Source organism: Heterodontus francisci, chromosome 7 (genome assembly GCF_036365525.1).
Source record: "Heterodontus francisci isolate sHetFra1 chromosome 7, sHetFra1.hap1, whole genome shotgun sequence".
NCBI classification, from domain to species: Eukaryota; Metazoa; Chordata; class Chondrichthyes; order Heterodontiformes; family Heterodontidae; genus Heterodontus; species Heterodontus francisci.
The window spans coordinates 61,239,136-61,266,197 of record NC_090377.1 but is presented as its reverse complement, the minus strand read 5'-3'; the positions used below and the strand labels follow the sequence as shown (position 1 = coordinate 61,266,197).

The 27,062-nt window shown below is 42.8% G+C and overlaps 1 protein-coding gene across 1 annotated transcript; it reads left to right on the top strand.

Annotated features, from left to right (window-relative positions):
- Positions 1–479: 479 nt before the first annotated feature.
- LOC137372020 (uridine phosphorylase 2-like) lies at positions 480–26,531 on the top strand. Its single transcript, XM_068035289.1, has 8 exons — positions 480–637; positions 784–875; positions 1,080–1,197; positions 3,066–3,224; positions 5,166–5,280; positions 20,255–20,464; positions 20,673–20,819; positions 22,656–26,531. The coding sequence occupies exons 2-8, from the start codon at positions 814–816 to the stop codon at positions 22,802–22,804; spliced, it is 960 nt and encodes a 319-aa protein (XP_067891390.1). The 5' UTR covers positions 480–637; positions 784–813; the 3' UTR covers positions 22,805–26,531.
- Positions 26,532–27,062: the final 531 nt, after the last annotated feature.

Genomic DNA, 27,062 nt, shown 5'->3' with positions numbered 1-27,062 from the left:
CCGGAGAAAACCCACGCAGACACAGGGAGAACTTGCAAACTCCACACAGGCAGTACCCAGAATCGAACCCGGCTCCCTGGAGCTGTGAGGCTGCAGTGCTAACCACTGCGCCACTGTGCCACTCAATGTACAGTGTAATGGTTCAGCACAGATCTCTGAGGCACCCCCTAGTTACGTCTTTGCATGACGATCTACCTCCACCTAAAATCACCCGTAGCTACATTGATATATCTGAAATACAAAAAGATCAATGGCCTATCTGTCAGTCAGACTTTCATGGTGTGAAATAATGAATCTGCTGTCGGCTAATGATAGTTACATCAGGAGCTTTTATGTCAATGGCCTCTTAAGCTGTGTGTTTATTTTGAATTCCTGGAAATTGATTTGTCACTGTATGTACCTGGGCAGAGTGATCAAGCACACATAAGTGACCAATAGGAAGAATAACAACACGGCTATAGTTACTTCATATGAAAGCAGAGGTCAATGCACATAAAATTGAATGATTAATACCATGTTATTCATAAGGGAGCAGAGTAGGGTAACTGAACCTGGGAACGAAAGAAGAACCTCCATTAAATCCAAATTCCAGCAATTTTATGCAGTTTTCAGGATATTAAAACTTACTATTTAAACCGTAAGTGAGCAACTATTTTATTTTCCCATCTGATAACTAGTCATTATTGTAAACGTTTATTTCATTTTTAATTAGTTACACTTTCTATTCAGGAATAATTTACTTTAACCTACTACTTTTATGAACGTTTATTTGAATTTCTGCAGATTATTTACTGCCTATAGAAAGCGATCAGCATGGCGCCAATTTTAACCAATAATTCTGAAGCGATTGCAAGTGAACAGAGTGACTATAGAGAGTGAGTACTTCCTGTTTTTCTCAGAACGCAGCATAAAAATCCAATAAAACGTTTTTCCTCTGTCAACAATGAGCTAAAAAAAATTGTAAAATTGTTTTTCTAACAAATGCAAAGTAATAGTTGTGCAATATGAAACACAGGAATTGATCATTGAAAATTACTTCCTGAGGAAACTAAAATGAAAAGCTTTTTCAATTATTGCAGAAATGGTGTCGTACAAGTAAAGAACCGTCACTTGGCCTCGATGCCTGAAGACATTCTGTATCATTTTGATCTGGGAACAAAAACGCACAATCTTCAAGCAATGTTTGGAGATGTGAAGGTAGGCAGTTATTTGGGGATGGGGAAGAATAGAGCTAACAGCAGAAAGCAGGAAGAATCCTCCTTTAACATATTTTTTTCTTTTGGCGAAGGAAATGAACAATAATGGTACTGGTTAAATTGATTAAATTGAGTGGGCAAAATTACGTGTATCAGACAAATAGCAGATGATAATCGAGAGCCACTGTCCAATCGGCATTGCTAGGAATTTCTAATTCTGCAGTGATTTCCATTACTGTACTACTCTTGTATTCCAACCATGTTTTCTTGCATTGCTGAATTCTTGAAATAGAACTGAAAAAGCAGATATAAATGGAAAATATCAGAACGTCACCTTCTTCATGTATCATTTAGTAAAATTAATAAGTTTCGATTGTTCCACTTAAAACAGGCTTAATGTTTACTTTCTGTAACACAATCTATTTCTCTAATTCAAAGTTGCTTAATTCAAATTACCTAATAATTCCAATTTATTAGCACTAAATTTGTGCATTGCTGATATTTACATTGTTTAATTCAAATTACTAGGAATAACAAATTTTGAATTATCAGGAGCAGACTGTGCTTGCTTTGTTTATATTTTTAACCTATTCAAATTGATTTAAAAAAACTCTCACCCAGTTTTCTCCCTTTACTCCTCTGTTGAAAGGAATGATTCATGCTGGCATACAGTTCCATGTCATTAGTAGCTCACTGGTTCCTCATCTAAATGCCTGTCATCATAAGAAAACCTAGGCAATGTTACTGGGCTATTTACTTATAGATGTTGTTGCAGCCAAAGCTAATCCAAAGATGCGGTGCTCCAGCTGAAGACACTGATGGAAAGGAGAGGGAAAATTTGTCTATTCCCAACTCATGGCCACCATAAGGGATCTTATGCTAATTATAGAGGTCCTAACACCATCCTAGTTGAGATTAGATTATCTTGCTGTTTTCAGCATACTTCTGGGATGACTGGTCTAATGGTAAATAACAGATCCTGAAAGTCTTAAGTGACAGCAGCATGTATCACAATTGGAAGCAAGAGTGTGGGGTGCTGGGCTATTCTCTCCTTTGTTGCCACTAGAGCTGCACTTTGTACTTCCATGGAGGTGGAGGCACTAAATGGTCCTTCAATAGCGGTTGGATGCAGATTCCAATGAAGCTACCACATGCTAAATTGATACCGACAACAAAGACAAAGATTCTCTGATGTTGTCATCAAAGAGAGCTGTAGACTAAAGAACCGCACCATTCAATTGCAGCAAGGACTTGAGAGCCTGCATGTAGGTTTGATGTTCCTCCCGTATCCTTCTTTTCAGGTGAGTACCTATGAGTTCTATGTGCCACAACTCTGAGTCATGGGTAGACTTCTCAGCCTCTGCTGGTAAGGTGCCACATTCTCACCTATTTCTGGCTCCCTCAAGTGCTGCAAATTATGCTGTTACATCCTCACCAACACTATCCAAATCCCCCATTGGAAACTACCTGAACTGGTCTGTGGGAATGAAGAGTGATGTAGGGAGTGAGTTTGAGAACATTGCTGCAGAGAAACACAGGGCAGGAGGTCACTGCAGGAACTCATAGGGAGCTTTAGTCAAACTTTTATCTATGTGGAATGTTATGCTAAGCATAACATACTCAGGGAGATTTTCCTGGGTCTGCATTTTTTACTTGATCATCTTGGCAGCCAATCTTAACAAATCTGTCAGATTTATAGTGGGATTGACAATGCTGACCAAGAACCCTCTAAGGCCAATTTAAAGAGGGAATAATTGGGAGAGCTGCGAGTCTAAAGGTGAACTTTTAGGAAATTATAAGTGGAGCTTAAGCATAATATTGCATGCCTGACTTAATTTAAAATCTGAAATTTAGTCCGGTATTTTTCAGTTTGTTTGTGTGGGAGGCAGTGCAAACCGGATGAAAGCTTTCGCACAGTTCATGCATATGGAACTTGGATTAAACGGAAGTGACAGTGACATATTGGATATTTGTGCAGGAACTGACAGATACAACATGTACAAAACTGGCCCTGTGTTATCCATAAGTGTAAGTATACAGAGTGTTACGGAATATATTGCGCAAATGAATTTCCTTGTCATTTCCGTCACACGTACCATATTGAAATAGTAATCTTTTGTGAGGAAATTCAGGTGGCAGTCTTTTCTGCCCAACTTCCACAGTTAAACCATTTCTCCTGAGTTTCCTTGTACATCTGAGTTCCCCCACAAACTGTTTACCAAGTTGTCATTGGCCTTATTTGAATATATTAAAGTAGGAGCGAGAGATGAAGCAATTCCACGTTTTCTAGAGCTGGACCTAGGATAAGTTGTCATAGTCCAATGAGGTGCAGCAGTTGTCATGGTCACCTGTTTAAGACAGCCATGAGGAGTTCTTAACATAGAAACATAGAAAATAGCAGCTGGAGTAGGCCATTCGGCCCTTCGTGCCTGCTCCGCCATTCATTATGATCTTGGCTGACTATCCAACTCAGTAGCTTGTTCCCACTTTCGCCCCATACCCTTTGATCCCTTTAGACCCAAGAGCTATATCTAACAACAATCTGAAACATAAGAGGCTGCAGATCTCTAAATTAACATTTGTGCAGGTAGAAAATTATTCTGAAAATTTTTTTCACCATTCTGCCTCGATTGGTTTAATGAGTTTTTTAAAACTGTGGCCGCTTGAATGGAGGCTCTGCAATTTTGGGGTTTTCCCATGCTTTTTGCATTAGGACGCCTCCTGTAATGGTGTTGACCTCAATCAGCCTGGGAGAGGAGTCGGGTCTTCCCCTTTTTTTTTAAAAACGGAGTCTTTCGAAAAAAAATCAATCTTTTAAGCACTTCAAAGCTTGTTTTTGTTAAATCAGTATCCCTCCACTGTTGGCACAATGACTCACCCGATTTACTTGCAGCTTGTTGTTCTGAGTTCTGTCTCCTACAGATGGAGGTAAGTTCTTTATTTTGTCCACTATTTGGGCCAGTATTTCTCTTGAACTTTCTCTTTTTTGGCTGTTGGAAGGCTTGTTTACAGAGCTGTTTTACCCGTGGTCTTCAACTTAGACTTTGTCTTCTCAGCACATCTGCCACCATAAAATGAGTTCTTTATGCTGTCTCATGCAACATAAATGAGATGTATGGAGTCCAGTTATGCTGAAGATCTCTAACAGGTTTATTAACAGCTAAACAAGTATCTACAGTACAGAGCAAACTAGTTACACAGCCTTCTTCTAGGTGTCACAGTTGCAGAATGACTTTGGCTTGTAGTCACATGATTGCATACTAAGATCTCAAAGGGACATCACTCGAAATGGCAATCACACAACTGACACAGAACTGGTGTAGTAGAACCTTTAGTACATTGTCTGTTTATACAATGATTATATTCCCAAGATGACACAAGCCCATGGTACATGGATTACACATCTTCAAAATAAAGATTAAGGTTTAAATTTAAAAAAATTTAACTTGATTTGTGATGCATCTAATAGCATACAGCAGGGTTTTAGGTGCCTCTTTCACATTATAGCTCAGTTCAGTGTTACAGTTTAGCAGGGCTTTGTTTTTAAGTTTTCATTTTTAAAATGTGGATAAAACAAATTTGAAAGAGATGGATGCAGATTAATCACAATTAATTTTAATCATTTGACAACCATATAGGTATATAATTTTTTGCATGTCATTTTGTTTAAAGCCTTATCTTGAACATTAGAAATTTTAGTTACTGGCCATAGACAAAAAAATTTCAAAAGCTTTCTGACAGGAAATTCACCCACTAGGTTTTAATTTTTATCTCCTGACCTTGGTGCCTGAGACATGCTCACAGGCTTTTCCCTTTGCTTGCATCAGCTAGATCAGGACATGCATAAGCACTTCCCTATGAGAAGTAATTTGCTCTATACTTTCTTACTCCTCTGTCTTCTTCAGAATGATAGTGAGGTCAACTACTAAATGAACAAAATACTGATTCAAATCTCTTTTCTGTTTACAGCATGGAATGGGTGTGCCATCTATATCAATCATGCTTCATGAACTCATCAAATTACTTCACCATGCCAAGTGTTGTGATGTCACTATCATACGTCTGGGGACATCGGGTGGTATAGGTAGGTCAAGAAAATTTTATTCGTCAAGCCCTCTCTCTTTCCTCCTCCACTCTTACCTCTAAAATCAAGTGCAAGATGTTTAGATAAATTAAAGTTTACAGAGCGGGGAGGATGGGGTGCCACCAGGAGGGCATTGGAATAGTTGAGTCTGGAAGTGATCATGGATCAAGGTTTCAGCAACAATGGGCTAAGCATGGAGATGGGTGATATTAAAGTGGTGCAAGCAATACTTTCTGACACCTGGGATGATTTCTACATGATTCCAAGCACAGTGCCTATAGATTGGGAAACCCAGAGACCATTGTCAGCACTCAGGCAAATTGCAGGGAGAGAAATTAAGCAGGGTTCTGCGTATGGAACGTACGGGGATGGGGGTGTGGGGGAGTGCAGGATGGTAGAAGCCCAGACTAACTTTGTGGGGCCCCATGGTTGTGCTCCTTCTGACCCCACACAGAACTTACCTTTGGGCCTCTGCTGGGTTCAGCAGCTTTCACTGGAATAAGGAACCACAGTAGTCATTCTGGCCAGTAGAGGATTGAACCCTGATTAGTACATATTAATGAGGAGTAAATAGCCAACTCTTTGGATTTTATCTAAGATGCTTCAAATCCACCATCATCATCTCCACCTCCTCAAAAAACGCACCCTTGACACCTCTGACCTTGTAAACTACCGTCCTATCTCCAGCCTTCCTTTCTTCTCCAATGTCCTCGAACATGTTGTCGCCTGCAAATCTGTTCCCATCTTCCCCGCAACTTTATGTTTGAACCCCTCCACTCAGGTCTCTGCCCTTGCAAGAGCACTGAAACAGTTATTATCAAAGTCACAAATTACATTCCATGTGATTGTGGCCATGGTAAACTATCTCTCGATATCCTTCTCTACCTGTCTGCAGCCTTTAACACAGTCGGTCGCACCATCCTCCTCCAATGCATCTTCTCCATTGTTTAGTAGGGTAGCACTACCCTCGGCCAGTTTCATTCTTATCTACCCAGTCATAGCCGGAGAAACACCCGCAATGGCTTCTTTTCCCGCTCCAGTACCATTACCTGTTGAATCCACTAAAATCTATCCTTGTACCTTTCCTATTTCTGATTCATATGCTGCCCCTTGACAACATTATCAGATAATGTGAAAGGTTCCACATGTTCATTGACAATACCCAGTTGTAACTCATCACGGCCCCTCTTGATTCTCCATTATCTCTGATTTATCATGCTGTTTGTCTGACATCCAGTCCTAGATGTGCAGAAACTTACTGCAACTAAATACTGGGAAAACTAAAGTTCTCACCACAAAACAAAAAGCCTATGTTCTCACCACAAAACTCTGTTCCCTCACCACTGACTCCAGTCCTCTCCCTGGCAACTGTCTGAGTCTGTATTAGCCATTTGCAACCTTGGTGTCCTATTTGACTGAGATGAGTTTCCATTCACATACCTGTTCCACCTACTTCCACCTCCATAACATTGCCCGTCGTCACCCCTGCCTCAGTTCATCTGTTGCTGAATCCCTCATTTATGCCTTTTTTATCTCAAGGCTTGACTATTCCAATGCTTTCCTGGCCAGTCTTTCATCTACATAAACTTCAGCTCATCCAAAACTCTGCTGGCTGGGTCCTGACTCGCACCAAATCCTGTTCACCTATTATCCTTATTCTCGCTGACCTGCACTGGCTCCCTGTCCCGCAGTGCCTCACTTTGAAAGTTACCATCCTTGTTTCATGTATCGCCATAGCCTCACCCTTCCCTGGGAGGGATTTTATGTAAGCGACAGGGGTCTCGGCCACCTGCTGGAGAGGCGGCAAGAGCCCTGCATCACCTCCTTTGAAAAAGGCCTACTGCATTACGTGCCAATTAGGCACTTAAGCGGATAGCAGCGGGCCTTTCCGGGGCTTAAGGACCCCGGTAATAGAAGTCCCACCTGCTGAGAGTTGCCAGCCAATCAGAGGCCAACAGCTCTTTTACTGAGCAGCGTCAGCACGGAGGCAGTTGCTGCTTCTGGTAATGCACCCATTTGAGGCCCAGAATCAACGAGGGACCCAGGCCACAGGTGAATGATGGCGGGAGGGGTTTCGTGGGCTGGGGGGCACAGGGGAGGGGCTGTAAGGGAGCCAGCAGCAAACGAAGGTGGGGGGGTGGCTCTTCCCCCTCCCCGATGCCAGGTCCCTTAATCAGGCACTAAGTGCCTTTGAATGAGGGACCCCCCACCACCCAGGAGTTGGAAAGCAACCCCCCATGGGCTTGTTTGGTGTGCTCCCCGCGTGGCGACAGACCCGCCTGCCGCTTGGCTAATACTCGTGGCAGCCAGAAGAGGCCCTTAACTGGGCATTAATTGCCCACTTAAGGGTCTCAATTGGTGGCGGGGCAGGTTGGCCTTGCATAGGCCTTCCTGCCACGCTTTTAATTGGGGTGGAGGCAGGAAGGTGGCGGGGTCCCCACCCGCCACCACCCTACCCGATTAAAAGCTCTCCCTGCCTCCAAACTCACTGCAGGGGAGAGCATAAAATCCATCCCCCCCATCTTTGTAACCTCTTTCAGCCCTACAATGCTCCGAGATATCTGCCCTCTTTCAAATCTGGCCTGTTGCACATGCCCATTTTCATCATTCCACCATTGGCAGTCATGCCTTCAGCTGCCTGGGCCCTAGACCCTGGAATTCCCTCTCTCAACTGCTCCACCTCTGTCTCCTCCTTTAAGAAGGTCCTTAAAACCTACTTCTTTGAACAAGCTTTTGATCATCTATCCTAATATCTCCTTATGTAACTCGGTATCAAATTTGTTTTGATAACTCTCCTGTGAAGTGCCTTGGGACATTTTGCTACGTTAAAGATGCGTTATAAATGCAAGTTGGTCTTATTGTTCTTGTGTACTCCAGCTCCAAGGTCCACAATGGAGTAAGTGAGAGATGCATTGAGCCAATATCTCAAAAGAGGAGTGAGGCAGCAATATCCATTGGCACACATCTTATTTGATGTCTTCATCAATGATGCATTGGATGGTATTATAACGGATGGCCTTTAACTGTCTGTTCTAAATATTTTTGAAAATATTGCATTGCTCCTTTCACGTTGTAGCCAACCCATGCAATTTCCTGACCGCCTTGATGAATGAGCTAACTAATGGAATATAGTGGTGCTTTATTATCTTACATGGCTCAAGAGGGATCTCAGAATTATTGATTGGAAGTTTCAAGGATCACCTGTCCCAATTGATTATTAAATTTGGTACCTGAGGGTTCTGATGGATGCTAATTTCAGGCTATAAGCAATCCCCCAAGAACTTGCTAAAAAGTGATGAAGGGCAATTTGGTCTTTGTTGCCTTCCTGTAATAACAGCTAAATCCTAATACAGATTAAGATCACGACAGCTAAGGCATGTGTTCAAACTGCTTTTAGGAATTTTGGTGAATGTCACTTGACCTGCTGCCCTAACATGAGCAAGTTGATACTGCACATTCAAGTGGTTATGAACTGAGGCTTCCTCTGTCTGTCCACTTAGTTGGGCATAAAATATCCAATGACATGATTCAAAGAAGAGTAAGGGAGCCCTCCTGGTATCCTGGTCAACAGTTTTCTCTCAACCAACATCACTGAAATAGTTGATTTGTTTCTACCCGACCGAATTCCTTAATCATTTTAAATACCTTGATTAGATCACCCCCTCAACCCTCTAAACTCAAATGAATACAAGCTAAGTTTATGCAACCTGACCTCATAATTTAACCCTTTAAGCCCATGTATCGTTCCAGTGTATCTGCGCCGTATCCCCTCCAAAGTCAAAAGTTTTTTTTATTCATTCATGGGATGTGGGCGTCACTGGCTATGCCTGCATTTATTGCCCATCCCTAATTGCCCTTGAGAAGGTGGTGGTGAGCTGCCTTCTTGAACCGCTGCAATCCATGTGAGGTAGGTACACCTACAGTGCTGTTAGGAAGGGAGTTCCAGGATTTTGACCCAGCGACATTGAAGGAACAGCGATATAGTTCCAAGTCAGGATGGTGTGTGGCTTGGATGGGAACTTGCAGGTGGTGGTGTTCCCATGCATCTGCTGCTCTTGTCCTTCGAGGTGGTAGAGCTCGCGGGTTTGGAAGGTGCTGTCTAAGGAGCCTTGGTGCGTTGCTGCAGTGCATCTTGTAGATGGTACGCACTGCTGCCACTGTGCGTCGGTGGTGGAGGGAGTGAATGTTTGTGGATGGTGTGCCAATCAAGCGGGCTGCTTTGTCCTGGATGGTGTCGAGCTTCTTGAGTGCTGTTGGAGCTGCCCCCATCCAGGCAAGTGGAGAGTATTCCATCACACTCCTGACTTGTGCCTTGTAGGTGGTGGACAGGCTTTGGGGAGTCAGGAGGTGAGTTACTCACCGCAGAATTCCTAGCCTCTGACCTGCTCTTGTAGCCACGGTATTTATATGGCTACTCCAGTTCAGTTTCTGGTCAATGGTAGTCCCTAGGATGTTGATAGTGGGGGATTCAGCAATGGTAATGCCATTGAATGTCAAGGGGAGATGGTTAGATTCTCTCTTCTTGGAGATGGTCATTGCCTGGCACTTGTGTGGCGCAAATGTTACTTGCCACTTATCAGCCCAAGCCTGGATATTGTCCAGGTCTTGCTGCATTTCTACACGGACTGCTTCAGTATTTGAGGAGTCGCGAATGGTGCTGAACATTTTGCAATCATCAGCGAACATCCCCACTTCTGACCTTATGATTGAAGGAAGGTCATTGATGAAGCAGCTGAAGATGGTTGGGCCTAGGACACTACCCTGAGGAACTCCTGCAGTGATGTCCTGGAGCTCAGATGATTGATCTCCAACAACCACAGCCATCTTCCTTTGCGCTAGGTATGACTCTAATCAGCAGAGAGTTTTCCCCCTGATTCCCCTTGACTCCAGTTTTTCTAGGGCTCCTTGATGCCATACTCGGTCAAATGCTGCCTTGATGTCAAGGGCAGTCACTCTCACCTCACCTCTTGAGTTCAGCTCTTTTGTCCATGTTTGAACCAAGGCTGTAATGAGGTCAGGTGCTGAGTGGCCCTGTCGGAACCCAAACTGGGTATCGCTGAGCAGGTTATTGCTGAGCAAGTGCTGCTTGATGGCACTGTTGATGACACCTTCCATCACTTTACTGATGATTGAGAGTAGACTGATGGGGCGGTAATTGGCCGGGTTGGACTTGTCCTGCATTTTGTGTACAGGACAGACCTGGGCAATTTTCCACATTGCTGGGTAGATGCCAGTGTTGTAGCTCTCCTGGGACAGCTTGGCTAGGGATGCGGCAATTTCTGGAGAACAGGTCTTCAGTACTATTGCCGGAATATTGTCAGGACCCATAGCCTTTGCAGTATCCAGTATCTTGCCTGAAGTTCCGTGCCCAAAACTGAACATAGCGCTGCAGATGAGTTCTGACCAAGGCTCTCTGCAACTGAAGCATTACATACTCCCCTTTTTATTCCAGCCGCTTGTAACCTCCTGTTCCCATCTATCCAACTTACTGTGCCTCCTAACAGTATGTTATGCAAGCCTGGATATAGAGCTCTCTATTCCTTCAACCAAGTCATTGATAACAGGGTGAAATGCTGAGGCTGTCGAACAGATATCTCGGAAAAATCACGTCACATTCCGTCAAATAGTGTAAATTCCTTTTATCCCTATTCTCTGTATCCTACCTCTAAACCAATTATCTGCCATGTTTTCCTGCATTACAACGCTGCACACATTTCAAAAGTACTTTATTCACTGTGAGCACATTGGGATGTTCTGACATCATGAAAGGTACCATACAAATGCAAGTCCCTTCTTCTTATACTCCAGTGGTGAATCCCAGTTATTGGTATGAAATTACATGTCAACAGAAATACTGGCAAAATATTTCCTTGACATGATGATGCTAACAAAGTTTGTTCTGGCAAGAAGATATTTTTACCTCAACAGTGTGCATCAAATTTGCAGCTTCCTCCTTCTAATAGATCGGTGGAGTACTGGGTCTATGCTGAGGAGACCTAATAGAAAGTGAGATAAGGGGAGATTAAAAGTGGCAACTGGCTGAACTGTTAGTTCATTGGGTGGATAAGTGTAACTTGACGCAGTACTGAAGCATACAATGCAGAAATATTTAAGTATTGATCTCTGTTCTCAGCTGTGTTATTTAATCTCCACTGAGATAGCAATGGAATATTCAAATTACTTTAAATTTCCCAGGACTAGAAACTAATTATCTGTTTGCTAGAAAGTGATATTCAGAAATAAAAACAGCAAATGCTGAAAACACTCAACAGGTGTGGCAGCATCTGTGGAGAGAGAACAGGGTTAATTAACACTTCAGGTCAATGACCTGTCATCAGACTCATACTCATTTAAAGGTGATATTCAGCTTGGGAAAGTTACATGATTATGATTGGCCAGACATTTGCTCAAAATGACATGTCATGCTAGGCCCCCACCTGCCAAGAATGAGGCACATCAATTTCGTCATGAACATTGATTTTTAACTGTTGTTGGTGCGAGGAAATGACTTGTTAAACAGATCAGTCGTGGCTGGAAAAAAAACATTTACAGACTAACAGACATCGAAGGTGAGGAAGCGCATTCCAGGGTCTACTAAGGAGGATGCAATCCACAAGGGCCAGGACTGGTTAGACCAGCTGGTCACATGACTACCTGGCTGTTCCAGGGTTTTCTTTTGAACTTGTCACAGAGAGTTTGAAGAGAGAGTGTCTGTTTGCTTCTGGACTGAGAAGATCTCTCCTGTCTGCTCCCATCTCTTTCTCACAAGCCTCTGAATCCACTGAAGACAGATGAATCCCAAGAGAGAAAAGTCTCCTATAGCGAACAAGGTTTAAGAAGAATACTGGGCCCCAACGAAAAGCAAGATTGATCTACAATCAAGGACACTACAGTGAACTCGAAGAACCATAACAACAACTCTTCATATATTGCCTCAAACCTTTCCACTTTATTTTTCTTCTGCTCTTTTCTGTCTCTATTTGCATGTGTGTATCGCGTATGCATGCTAGCTTGGGACGCGTCGTGTATCCATAGGCGTTAACCAAATTAGAGTTTAAGTTTAATAAATTTCAATTTTTCTTCTTTAAATCTAAGAAAGCCTGTTTGTGCTGGTTTATTTGCCTCATAATTGGAAAGCGGTGAACAAGGATTCACCTAGCAGGAGCTAAAAACACGGTGTGTTTAAAATTAAATCCTGTTACAGTAAGACCAGGTGAAGGCTGAAAGGGAACCCTAGACCTCTTTCTCACCTGGTCATAACAGACACTTAATTTTTTTTTCTAATTAATACTAGCAGCTTTCTCTAGTGTTGTTCGCCTGAGCCGAAGTTTTAGAAGGTTAGAGCTGTAATGTCAAATAGCTTCACCAGGGACACTAACTTATCAACATGGAGGATGGTCCTGGGACCACCAAGCACAAGGAAGTGAGCCTGGAGTCTGGTGTACTGTGTAGGGGTTTCAGGGTCCAGGACCATTGGGAGGAAAGTCACAAGGTCCTGGGACCACTAAAGGAGCAGTATTTAGGAACATTGGAGCAGTTTTGGGATTCATTAAGATAAAGATCCTGGGAGCACTGGGGAAGGAAGTCTCAGGGTCTGATAGCATGGTGTGTCTCTGGGATCAGGGAGTACTAGGAATGTAATCAAGAAATTTGTGCCCACTGAATGGAGTTCCTAGGATATGGGAATGGTGTGAGATGTGGAAAAATCAGGAGTGGTCTCAGGTCTACCAAGATTGGGAATAGTATTTTGGAGCATTAGGTGGGGCAGAATCTGGAATTAGGGGAGCAGGATCTCAAACCCTTGTGATAGGGATGGCCAATGAAAATAAAACCCCAACAGTCATTGGGCTCTTTTGAACAATCAGGTCCCACCCTAAGTAACCTTGTTCCGGAGCCATTAGCCTTATAGGCCACAGAACTGTAAGAACAGGAGTTTGCTTCAATTTAATTGTAAGACTTAGGTCAATTACAATTATAGAATATGTTGGGAGAGCTGATCTCAAAGGCACCTTCTGTTCAGACTAGCTACAAACCATGCTAGGTACGAGTCTGTTTTCACAGAATTTATTAAGTTTAGCACAATTTAGAGATACAGCACTGAAACAGGCCCTTCGGCCCACCGAGTCTGTGCCGACCATCAACTACCCATTTATACTAATCCTACATTAATCCCATTACCGTCTCACATCCCCACCTTCCCTCAATTCCCCTACCACCTACCTATACTAGGGGCAATTTATAATGGCCAATTTACCTATCAACCTGCAAGTCTTTGGCTGTGGGAGGAAACCGGAGCACCCAGCGAAAACCCACGCAGACACAGGGAGACTCCGCACAGGCAGTACCCAGAATTGAACCCGGGTCACTGGAGCTGTGAGGCTGCAGTGCTTACCACTGCGCCACTGTGCTGCCTGTGACAATGAATACAGAAACGTGATACTTAACAAAAGGCAGTGGTAAGCAGTCTCATTCACTGTGGAACACTGGTCCTTGACCTCCGATTGGCTGCGGCGCATGTCTCTTGATTGAAGTCAGTCTTCTTTCTTTTCTTCTCGATGGTGCGGGCCAATAGCCGGGATTTTACCCTAGGCGGACGGGAGCCGTCCACCGACTGAAAAGTCGGTGGCGACCCCGCTTCCGCCTGGCCTGGGGATCCGACCCGTATTTTGCGGGTCCCGGGCTTTAATTAGTCTGAGGCGGGACTTCCACCCACTTGAGGTAGGAAGTCCCACCTAAGAGAGGTGCCGGCCAATCAGCAGGCCGCAGCTCTCTGTCCCAGCAACGCCACTGGGAACGGTGGCCACTGCTGGGACTGCAGCCCAGCTTAAGGAAGATGCTGTCAGGGAATCCCGGAACACAGGTAGGTTTTTGTTGATTTGCTGGGGTGATCGGTCCGGTCCTGGCGAGGCAAGGGTAGTCGAATGGGGGGACAGGGCATGTTGGGTGTTGGGGGTGGTTGGGGCATTGGGGGAAGCCCTCCGCCAGGCACCCTGTGCCCAATCATGAGGCCCCATGACAGGCCGTCAGAAAGCCGCCTGACAAAGTCCAGGACGTGTGCTTGCCACGTGTGAAATCTGCGTGAAGGTGAGCAAAGGCCCTTAAGTGGCCATCAGCTGGCCAGTTACGGTCCTTGATTGGCCTGGGATGGGCGGGCCATTTTTCGCCCCCGCTGCCTCCCTACATAAAGTGGCAGTGGCAGCGAGAGTGGGTTGGGAAGTGCCCCCAAAGCCTTCCGCTCCATTTCACATCATCTCCCCCTCCCACACCGCCACCATCCTGCTCTTTGGGGGGGGGGGCGTAAAATTCAGCCCAATGTCTCTCAGTACCTTTCTTTTATCCTTTTCTGAAGGTTTCTTCATTCCATATTAGTTCTTATTCCAACGTAACCCTTTTGATTTGTCAGGTATGACCTCACCTTCCATACACTGGGCTGGATTTTGTTCCCAGCCTGATGTCGGGTTCCTTGGCATGGGGAACTGGATAATTGGAGTGACAGCAGCCGTCACAGAATCCAACGCCAGAATTGCCGGGCCTGATCCTCCTGGCGGCAGGGAAGCTCCGTTGTGGCCCCTCCACCGCTCTGTATCAGGGCCTGAGTTAACATTTAAATTACATATTTGCATGAATTAAAATACAAACCGCAGCGATCTTAACTTCAGTTCCCGATCTACAGCCCAATGTGTGGCACTCACGTGCATTCACTTTCCCGTCCAGGAAAAGCTGGAACCACCAAGTTGGGGAAGGGGTGAACTTTGATGGGTATGGGGGGGGGGGAAGGGGTAAATTCTGCATTATGGTGTACTGTTTGCAGGCCTTTTAAAAATGGCGCGAGCACCAGCTCCCTCAGCAGATGATGCCGTGAACGACATCACCGAGTCTGGCCCTGCCACGTGATTGGGGGGGCGGCCGCTATCAAAATGTGAAGTGGCTGCCTACCGCGTAATCATAGCGTTGTGGCGGCGCAGGTCACGTAGGGGAAGAGCTGCCATGTTCCATGCAGCGGGACTACATAATCCTGCCCATTGTCTTTACAAATGGCTTGATGGCCTAAGTAATTGTCACATGATGGGGAATGTTTGGTATCCAAATCAACATTCCAGTTATGAATGGCCTCCAAATATCTTTATTTACATTTCCATCCCCATGAGGTCCGGAAGTCTTTCAGTTATTGTTACTCTGAATCTATCTTAATTGAAATGAAGCAGGCCAGTCATCAGACATCCTGGGCTGAATTTTATCAACCCTTTGAGTCAGAGTCACAGAGAGATACAGCACTGAAACAGGCCCTTTGGCCCACCGAGTCTGTGCCAACCAACAACCACCCATTTATACTAATCCTACATTAATCCCCATATTCCCTACCACATCCCCACCATTTTCCTACCACCGACCTACACTAGGGGCAATTTAGAATAGCCAATTTACCTATCAACCTGCAAATCTTTGGCTGTGGGAGGAAACTGGAGCACCCAGTCACTGGGAGAACTTCCAAACTCCGCACAGGCAGTACCCAGAACTGAACCCAGGTCGCTGGAGCTGTGAGGCTGCGGTGCTAACCACTGCACCACTGTGCTGCCCCTTCAGTCTGGAAAAAACACCAAGGCCCACTTTTACAAATGCACACTCCTGGCATGGAGCCTCTTCCACTTGGAGTGCACATCAGGAAATCGCAGATGTGCTGCCCATTATTTTTCATCAGATAATTTTCTTGGACAGCAAATTGTGTTAAGATGCGGTTGATCTGCTGATCTTCACTCCCAGAGAGGAAGGCTCCCTGCATGCATTTATAAAATCAACACTATACTCAGGACTGATCTTACTACAGATCATCCTTGATTGATGAGACCAAGCAATATAATTTGGCAACAGTATGTGAATTTTTCTACAAAATTCCGGTGACACCAAATCGTCTTGAAATTAGTTCAAAATCTAATCTTAGGCCCAGTAAAATAAGAATATAGCAATGTAGGAACAGGAGTAGGCCATTCAGCCCATCATACCTGCCCCAGCATTCAACTAGATCATGGCTGATCATCTACCTCAATGCCACTTTCCTACACTATCCCCATATCCCTTGAAGTCATTAGTAACCAGATATTTTTAGATTTCTGTCTTGAACATGCTCAATGATTGAGCTTCCACAGCCCTTTGGGGTACAGAATTCTAAAGATTCACCACCCTCTGAGTGAAGAACTTCCTCCTCATCTCGATGTTAAATGGCTACCGCTTATTCTGAGACTATGTCCCCAGGTTCTAGACTCATCAGCCAGGGGAAACATCCTATCTACATCCACCCTGTCATGCCCTGTAAGAATTTTGTAAGTTTCAATGAGATCACCTCTCATTCTTCAAAATTCTAGAGAATACAGGCCCAGTTTCCTCAATCTCTCCTCATAAAATAATCCTGCCATCCCAGGGATTAGTCTGGTGAACCCATTGCACTCCGTTTATGGTAAGTATATCTTTTCTTAGATGAGGAGACCAAAACTGTGCACAGTACTCCAGATGCAGGCTAACCAAGGCAACAAGACTTCTTTACTCCTGTACTCAAAACTCCTTGCGATGAAGGCCAACATACTATTTGCCTTCTCAATTGCTTGCTGTACCTGCATGCTAGCTTTTAGTGACTCATGAATCAGGATGCCCAGATCCATTTGGACATCAACAGCTCCCAACCTCTCATCATTTAAGAAATACTCAACATTTCTGCTTTTTCTACCAGAAGTAGATAACTTCACAGTCATTCACATTGTATTCTATCTGCCATGTTATTGCCCATTCACTTAGCCTATCCTTGAAGCCTCCTTGCATTCACCTCACAACTTACATTCCCACTTAGTTTTGTGGTTTCAGCAAATTTAATATTACATTGGGCCCCCACATCCAAATCAGTTATATAGATTGTGAACAACTGTGGCCCCAGCAGTGATCCTTAACAGCCTGACATCATGAGAATACCCCATTTATTCCTACTCTCTGCCTTCTGTCTGTTAACCAATTCTCTATCCATACCAGTGTATTATCCCCAATCCCATGTGCTCTAATTTTGTTTACTAACCTCCTGTGTGGGACCTTATCAAAAGCCTTCTGAAAATGCAAATACAACACATCCACTGGTTCTCCTTTATCTATGCTACAAGTTCTTCTTTGGCCTCCTTATCTCGAGAGACAATGGGTAAGCGCCTGGAGGTGGTCAGTGGTGTGTGGAGCAGCGCCTGGAGTGGCTATAAAGGCCAATTCTAGAGTGACAGGCTCTAAGTAACATCCTCAAAAAACTCCAACAGGTTTGTCAAAGATGATTTCCCTTTCATAAATCCATGTTGACTCTGCCCAATCATATCATTGTTTTCTAAATGTCTAGTTATCACATCTGACCTTTGGCATGAACAGACAAACTAGGAATTTTATATATAATTGGTGGGTTTGTCAAATTTTGTAGTCTTTAAAGATATAAATTTCCAAAAGAGAGATTTGTTTAAGTGAATTTTCAACAACAATAAACAGCAATCCATTCTCTGTAACCAATATTCATAATCATTAAACAACCCAGAATAACAGTTTTTACTGATCACACAGAGGCCTCTCACAGGTACTGGTTGCCTGTATTGAAGTTTGTAACAGGAATGCAGAACTGTAAATACATATACAGTGGGCTGAATTTTATTCGGGCGCACTCTGCGGCAGCGCCCTTTAAACTCAGCACGGTGCCTGCATTCAGGGGCTGCCGAGGAGCCTCCGCGATATTTTGCGCAGGGCTCATTTAAATAGAGGGGGCGGAGCTGCCACCCCCGGTGATGTACGAGGGCAGCCTGTGCATCCCTGGCGACGGCGTCCGGCATCACTACGCAGGTGCCATTTTTAAAGGGCTTTAAGCCCTTAGAAGTCATTTTACATTTTAATGGTACAGTATGAAGGAATTTTCTATTAACACATAATAAAGATATGGAGGCACTTCCACAACCCCCCCCCCCCCCCCCCCCATGGTCTTTTAATTGGCCCTCATTGACAAAAAACACTTTATTCCCTACCTGAACATCCCCCCCAACCTTCAGTCATTTGCCCTTCAACCTCTTCCCACCATTCACCCAACCAATAATAATTGAATTCCCCACTCCCCCACCCCTGAAAGTTTTATTCCTCTCCCCTCCCCACCAGGTTCTCACCCGGAACTCTGTACAGCGTTCCGAAGGCGCGCCAGCTGCGTTCAGAGTCGGTAAAATCAGGTTGGGATGTCCGCCGCCTGCAGGTAAGTTTGTTAGCATATAATTTAGGTTCATTTGAATATTTAGATGAAGGGCCCACTGCTGTGCGGCAGGGGTACAGCACCGAGGTCCCCCTGCCGCTGGGAATATGCAGCGGGCCCTTCTCGACGTCGCAGGTCGAGGCAGGTCTCTCCCCGCAGCATTTTACCAGCCAATGCACCGCGACCCACAGCATCAAGGGGCTGGCAAAATTCAGCCCAGTATATGTCATCACTTGCAAGAAATAAAAAATTTGAAAATACAATCACCGGTTTTTTTCAAAAACTTTTGAAAAATAAAGAACTTAAATCCTTGCTTTCAGAAAACACACTCTTTTACTCTTTATCTCCCCATGATACACAGATTGAATATGGGAAATTCTGCAGCAGCACATTCTCAGAATGCACAGATGTTTGAAAGCTCTGGATAAATGCTATTAGATAAAAATATAGAGCTGAAATTTTAATCAGTTCTGGAGGCAGGTGGGCTCGGAATCTCCCAGCACTGGTTGGTGGGCCAGTTTGCTGGCATGGTCCTGCTTCAGGACCGTTTTCCAACAGGCCTGGTCAGGGGAGGAACAGCTGCCCACTCACAAGTGGCGGGTAGTCACTTGAGACAGTCAGCAGGCAGGCCCCCTGCAGTGGATGAAACACAGCCAGAAAAAGGAGGCAGCCTCCTGGCGACACACTGCTGTGTTCCATTGTTTAAGCATTCCCCCCAGCCCCACAGCTAACTTGCAAATGGTCGCAGGCCACCCTGTGGTGGGTTTCCTCTTCATGAGGATGGTCTGGCAGCTGTAACCATTTTTAAGTTGCAAAATTTAAAAAGTGCTGAGATGGTAGCTCCATCTTGAGGTGCCCTCTCTTTCCCTTACCTGCATCAGCAGGCAGCAGCTCCTTCAGCTTCTGGAGCCTGCCCACCATCCTTAATTGGATGGCAAGACGCCATCTGACCATTTATTGGCCTTTCAACAAAAACCGGGTCGTGCATGTCACGACCATGCCCTGTGGGGCCGGGACCCGGAAATTATCCTGACATCTGGGTCCTGACCTCAGAACAAAAATTCAGCCCATCTCGTCAAAGACTAACCTTTTGAGAGGCTGAAGCCTTAAAGTAAACCAAAAAAAAAATCATTGATATATGAACATAGAAGACAGTTTAATTGGTAAATGTAATAATCTTATGAAATATATTTTTTAGAATTTATTTAAAATCATATTTTGAACATTATAAATTTTAGTGAGAAAAAAATTGGACAATAACTTTTTTGAAATATTTTGAGTGATTCAATTTGTTCATCAACAATGCCAGGCAACTATTTACACAAGAAATTAAAATATAAATGTTTACATACATAATTTCAGTATTAAATGTTGACAGAAAAGTGTGACAAAAATGGTGATTACTGGAATGTAAGACAGAAAGTGTATGCATTTGCAAGATTTTTTTAAAAAATTGTGTTCTGCAAGGTAAAATTCAAACTTAAAAAGGTAAAATTTTCATGGCAAAACTCCTGGCATGGTGTCTCACAAGACTGAATGTGAGTTGCAGAACCTATCTCTGAGCTGTGCCCCGATTTAGAGAGGTTTCATTCTGGGAATTCATCTGGCAAATTTACTCTGAAAAAGTGATAATGTGTGACATAATGCAATACACTATAGAAGTCTGTCCTCTCTTAACATATTAAATGTTTTATTTGGCATTTTGTTATAGAACTGATGTTTGTTCTGCAGGTTTGGATCCTGGGACAGTGGTTATTACAGGTACAGCAGTAGATTCATTTTTCCAACCTCAGTTTGAACAAGTGGTTCTAGGAAAAGTAATTACCCGAAGCACTGAACTGGACAAGGAGCTAGCACAAGAATTATTGAACTACGGCAGTGAGATTACTGACTATCCTACTATCATTGGAAACACTATGTGCACCCATGATTTCTATGAAGGTAACTTAAAAAATATCACTGGATATGCTCCTCAAACCTGTACTAAATAAGCAACAATTTTTACATAAATATATAACAGTATAATAATTTTAACCTCCATTAGAGGTGTAGTACATTATCTCTGGGGTTAGCACGAAGAGGAAGTACAACCCTGCCTCTATCCAATTTTCACAAATTATTTGCAAAATCATATTTTTCTTTGATGCAGGACAAGGACGTTTGGATGGTGCTTTGTGTTCATATTCCAATGAAGAGAAACTGGAGTATTTGAAAAAGGCATATAAAGCTGGTGTCAGAAACATTGAAATGGAATCCACTGTCTTTGCTGCTATGTGCCATAGTTGTGATCTAAAAGGCAAGCATTACTTCTAAATTTGTAAGCACAGGATTAGCCGACAAATTCTTATCCGTTGCCTTGAAAAAATGGAAGGAAAACACTTGATACTTCAGATATATGTTTTTGGAGATTTTTAGCAATTCCTGGTTACTTAAATTCCTGAAGCCTTACATGTTTCTGATAAGTTTGATTCCTTTTTTTACATTTTGGCCCTTGTTTTCTTTTCCATTGGATATCAATCTTTCAATTAATTCTCCCAAAAGTCATTAAATCAAAGTCTGATTTTAGGATAAAATGTGATTTTTTTGTATTCTTAAAAGCAAGCTAGAATTTCTCACAGTCACACATAAACTTGTCTTTGTAGGTTATTATTGTGGGTATCAATCTATGGGCAAAGTAGAAATGTGATTCCAAATGCCAGCAAATAAAAAATGAAAAGCATCCTTGGATAAGAAAAGTCAGAAATTTGATTTTACACCTAAACCTCAAGCAATTTGTCTTTTGCAAACATTTTTATGTTAGGTCTGTTAAACTAATGCAACAGAACTTTTATTTTCAGCTAATAGCTCAAAAGCATTATTGCTGTCACTCTAAGGGTAAATATTGAGAGGTAGATTTCAGGTTATGCTCCAGGAAAGTTTGTACACTACATGTGCAGGGTGATCAAAGGACTGAGAGTGCTGGCTGTGCACTTGCTTCCTACTGAGCTGCAGTTCTGTAGTCTTGTTACATTTTGTGTTTCAGAGACTTTGTACCTATTTCATGTCATAGCCTCATTAAGGCCCCGAGTTTCATGCAAAATAAAATGATAAATCTAGCACACTTTTGTGGGATTTGACTGAGATTTTCTCCTTTTTCCTTGTGTGTCCCTTTGAAGTAGGAGTAAGAGAAGTCTCATGGACCAAAGAGCTCTTAAAGTGGGGTCTTTGCATGCGACTTTATTTACAATGTTTAAACTTTTGTTTCTGAGAAGTGCTTTTTATTAGACAGTGTTCCTATATTTCCATAATTTTTGTTAGGCTAAAAATTTGTGGTCTTATCACAGTGGTGGCAGAACTGCACAAAAGGGCATGATGTTTATATTGACGAGAAATGGATCTCTCTGTATATTGTATAGTCAGTTCATGATCATATCTGTGCTACATTGCCTGTATGCACAGGGAATGTGTTTATCATTGGCATGGTATGTCTGGCACAGCAGCAAATTAAAGAACTGGAATTTTGGCTAAAATCATTTTACCCTTAAAATTGAAATAGCTGAGGAAGTGGCAGCGACCAGGCAAAGGGAAATCTTCTCCCTTCAGATGCATGTGTTGCATCATTTGAAGGTTCCTGCTACATACATTAGGTTATTGAGGCTTTTCTGGCTGGGGTTAATAACCAAGTCAAGCAAGACCTTTGTACTCCTCCCGAGTCCACTGCAGTGCTGAAGCCTGTTGCCAGCCACACTTAGCCCGATTCCAATCCCTATGTTCTTCCCAATCAAACCTCACCCTCCCAACTCCTGTCACCAACCCATACAATCGATTCCAGCCTCCAGCACCACTCCCCCCGACCCCCCACCAGGACCAACCTGAGAGCTACTGCTGACAACACAGCGGCCAAGAATTGAAATCCTCTTTGCCAGCCAGCTACTTTATGCGTACCCTTGTATTAAGTTTAAGTGCACTTTGAATTCAGATGATTCAATAACATTCACTACAAAAGGGCAAAACTTTGTAAGCATTAAAATATTTTATCTACAATACAAAAGAATAAATATAAAGTAATTCCAGTTCCACTCATTTGGGAAACTACATAAAGTCAATAGTCTTAAAAAGTGAGACAATTATTAAATGTATTTTTTCCTCTCAGCTGCAGTTGTCTGTGTGACTTTACTAAATCGATTTGATGGTGACCAGATCACAACTCCTCACGAAGTTCTGCTCGAGTACCAAAAGCGTCCACAGAAACTGGTGTCGATGTTCATCAAAAAAAAGTTTGGGCTGTTAAAATATAATTGAAATGATATCAGTGTAAGCAGGAGTGTCTCAGACTGTAAATCGTATATCAGAATTCATAGTTTGTAAGAACCTGGTCAGATATATAAACTTACCTGTGGAGATAACTTGATATTCACTTATAATGTTTCATACAAAATCTGAACTATGATTCCAAGGACAATGCACATAATTTCATAAAATAATGTTTTACAGTAATATGCAAAAGGTAGCACTATTTGTAGTGCAGTGTAAATGTATCTAAATATATTGTAGTTTGAATGTAAGTAGCTTTCGGTACTGTACTATAAATTGTACATGAAAATTGATCTTTTTAGTTATGATAAGATTATCAATGACATGCAAATGCCTTGCTAATCTTAATTTCTTTATGATGCCTGAAAGGCATACCCAATTTTTAAATGTAACAGGTACCATTTGGTAGTTTAAATGCATTTAACGAGACTGGCACATTATCACTACTACTGCTAAAGATCAGGAAAATTAAGATTTTTAATTACATGTAAATGTATTTACTTTTATATGCTTTTTATATTCATGTAACATAAAATATGTTTGACTTTGTGGGCTTTTCTTTGGGAGATTTATTATGAATCATTGCATTATAAAATATCTACATGAGTCAGAATGCTAACAGATCATGAAATCCTTAAGATGATAAATGATACAATGATTCTAATAAATATTTGAAATAAAATGTAGTAATATTCATATCCAAATCCTGCTAAAAGGGGATTCAAAAATGTACACACAAGGTAAAAAAAAAAATTGTTTGGATGAATTAAATTTACATGGAGAGAGGCAACACTCAAGCATGTACTTAATTGTCCAGAATTGATCCACACAGCTTCCGCTCTGATGAAGCATCATTGACCTGAAATGATAACTCTGTTCCTCTCTCCAAAGATGCTTCCAGACATGCTGAGCATTTCCAGCATGTTCTGTTTTTATTTCAGATTTCCAACATCAGCAGTACTTTGTTTCTGTAAGGTAAGTAGCTTACTTGAACGTGGAGTCAGTGCAGCAGGGGTGCTCCTCCAGACCTCACATTGAACATAGGAACGTAGGAGCAGGAGTAGGCCATTCAGACCTTCGAGCCTGCCCCGCCATTCTAGATCATGGCTGATGGTCTACCTCAACGCCATATTCCCACACTATCACCATATCCCTTGACGTCATTAGCAACTAGAAATCTATCCATCTCTCTCTTGGATTCACTCTGTGACTGAGCTTCCACCACGCTCTGGGGCAGAGAATTCCAAAGATTCACCACCCTCTTAGTGAAGAGTTTCCTCCTGATCTCACTCCTTAATGACATGCCCTTTATTCTGAGATTATGTCCCCTGATTCTAGACCCCACAGCCAGGGGAAACATCCATTCTGCAGCTATCCTGTCTATCCCTTTAAGAATTTTGTAAGTTTCTATAAGATCGTCTCTCATTCTTCTAAACTCCAGAGAATACAGGCCCATTCTCTCCTCATGGGGCAATCCCACCATCCCAGGAATCAGACTGGTGAACCTCCGCTGCACTCCCTCTATGACAAGTATATCCTTCCTCAGGTGAGGGGACCAGAACTGCACACAATATTCCAGGTGCAGCCTCACCAATGCTCTATACAATTGAAGCAAGACTTCTTTGCTCCTGTACTCAAATCCTCTAGTGATAAAGGCTAACATTCTGTTTGCCTTCCTAATTGCCTGCTGCACCTGCATGCTAGCTTTGTGACTTATGAACAAGGACATCTAGGTCACTTTGGACATCAACACTTTCCAATCTCTCACCATTCAAGAAATACACTGCATCTCTATTCCTCCTACCAAAGTGAATAACCTCACACTTATCCATATTATATTCCATCTGCCATGTTCTTGCCCACTCACTAAGCCTATCCAAATCTCCTTGAAGTCTCTTTGCATCCTCCTCACAACTCTCATTCCTACCACGTTTTGTGTCATCTGCAAACTTGGAAATATTACAATTGGTCCCCACAGCCAAATCATTGGTGTAGATTGTGAACAGCTGTGGCCCGAGCACTGATCCTTGGGGTATCCCACTGGTCACAGCTTGCCAACCTGAGAATGACCCATTTCTTCCTACTCTCTCTTTTCTGCCTGTTACCCAATCCTCAATCCATGCAAGTTTATTACCCCCAATTCCATGTGCTTTAATTTTATTTACTAACCTCCTATGTTGGACTTTATCAAAAGCCTTCTGAAAGTCCAAATACACCACATCCACTGGTTCCCCTTTATCCACTCTGCTAGTAACATCCTCAAAGAACTCTAACAAGTTTGTCAAACATGATTTCCCCATCATAAATCCATATTGACTCTGCCCAATCAGACCATTATTTTCTAAGTGTCCAGTAATCACATCCTTTATAATAGATGCTAGTATTTTCCCTACTACCGACGTCAGGCTAACAGATCTGTAGTTCCTCGTTTTCTCTCTCCCTCCTTTGACAGTGGGGTTACATTTGCAACCTTCCAATGTGCAGGCACCATTGCAGAATTTATAGAATTTTAAAAGATGATCACCAATGCATCCACTATCTCTGCAGCCATCTCTTTCAACACTCTAGGGTGAAGATCATCGGGTCCCAGGAATTTGTCAACTTTTAGTCCCATTAATTTCTCCAATACTACTTTTTTACTAATCCTAATTTCTTTCAACTCCTCATTCTCACCAGATTCTTTTTTTTTTAAGAGATACAGCACTGAAACAGGCCCTTCGGCCCACTGAGTCTGTGCCAACCATCAACCACCCATTTATACTAATCCTACACTAATTCCATATTCCTACCACATCCCCACCTGTCCCTATATTTCCCTACCACCTACCTATACTAGGGGCAATTAATAATAGCCAATTTACCTATCAACCTGCAAGGTTTTCTGAGCAACCAGGAAGATTTATGACTGTCTTGTGACTTGACTGTTGGAAAAGTTTAGTTTCATCCTGGGATTAAAAGAGACCACTGAACTCTATAAGGAGCAGGTTTTGAAATCTTTGCTTTGCCTTGCCTGGAAAGAATAAGACCCAGAGAAATGTTACCTGACTCTGCAAAAGAAGCCTTGCATCTCTACATTTAAAGTGTGGTGTTGACCTGTCTGAAGAGAGAGAAAGACCCAGGAAAAGAGGGGTTGCTACACTCCGTGGAGCATCACTGCTTTGGAGAGAGGAGGCCTTGTATTTCGGGTGTGGCAGATTACTATTGCCACCAGTCTCTCTAGAATCCCTGCCTCAAGAGTGATTCCTGTTACTCCTGTGTTTTTGGGAGATCCTGAATTCTCAAGAAAGCCTCTACTATTAGACTGCTACTTCAAAATACAAGTAGACCTGTTGCTGCACCCTTTTTCTGACGGATCTGTTTGACGCCTGTGGCAGATGAATTGCCTTGAATGCCTACCCATCACAGACTGTTCATTAATCTCGCCTGGAGAGATTTCAAGTGGCATCTGACTATTAGACTATGGGACACCTCACTGATCCAGAAAAATCCTACTGGACTGTGGCAAACAATCATTTTATTATTCCGAAGAAACAGTTGTAATTCAAAACATCCTTTTAAAATTGGTTAACCATTGGTTTTTGAATGCGTGTGTGTGTGTGTATGAGGGTTACGAAGAATAAGAAGTTATAAAATATTTTCATATATAGACTTATCCCATTATTGTGTAAGATTTAGTTTATGAATAAATAGTTAATTTTGTTGATGTTTAAAGAAACCAGGTTTGGTATGCTTTGTTCTGGGGGATAAATAAAGTGTTAAAGTGGCTATTTTTCAGTCGGTGAGAAACTTTACTAATATGCTGTGACCTGTGGAGTAGTGGGACTGAATTAACAGTGCATTACTTCCACCTTGATCGTAACATATTAATTGGGGATTCTTGTGGTATTCAAACCCAACGCTAATTACGTGAAGTAATAGTAAGTCAGAGAGTGATGCAGTTGAATTAATAGTGCATTACTCCCGCCTTGGTCATAAAACCTTGAACAGAGGCCCACCCAGTCCCCATCCATCACCACCCTCCTCCACTGGCTGAACTTGTTCTCACATTTAACAACTTCTCCTTCAAATCCACTCACTTCCTCCAAATTAAAAGCATTGTTATGGGTACCCACATGGGTCCTAGTTATGCCTGACATTTTGTGGGGTATATCAAACATTCCTTGTTCCAGTCCTACTCAGGCCCCCTCTTTTTCTGGTACATTGATGAATGTATTGGTGCCGTTTCCTGCTCTCACCCCGAACTGGA

Coding starts and splice junctions, on each gene's coding strand:
- LOC137372020 (XM_068035289.1), top strand. CDS start 814: ATGGCGCCAATTTTAACCAATAATTCTGAAGCGATTGCAAGTGAACAG. Junction 20,465..20,672: donor CACCCATGATTTCTATGAAG/GTAACTTAAAAA, acceptor TCTTTGATGCAG/GACAAGGACGTTTGGATGGT. Junction 20,820..22,655: donor CCATAGTTGTGATCTAAAAG/GCAAGCATTACT, acceptor TTTTCCTCTCAG/CTGCAGTTGTCTGTGTGACT.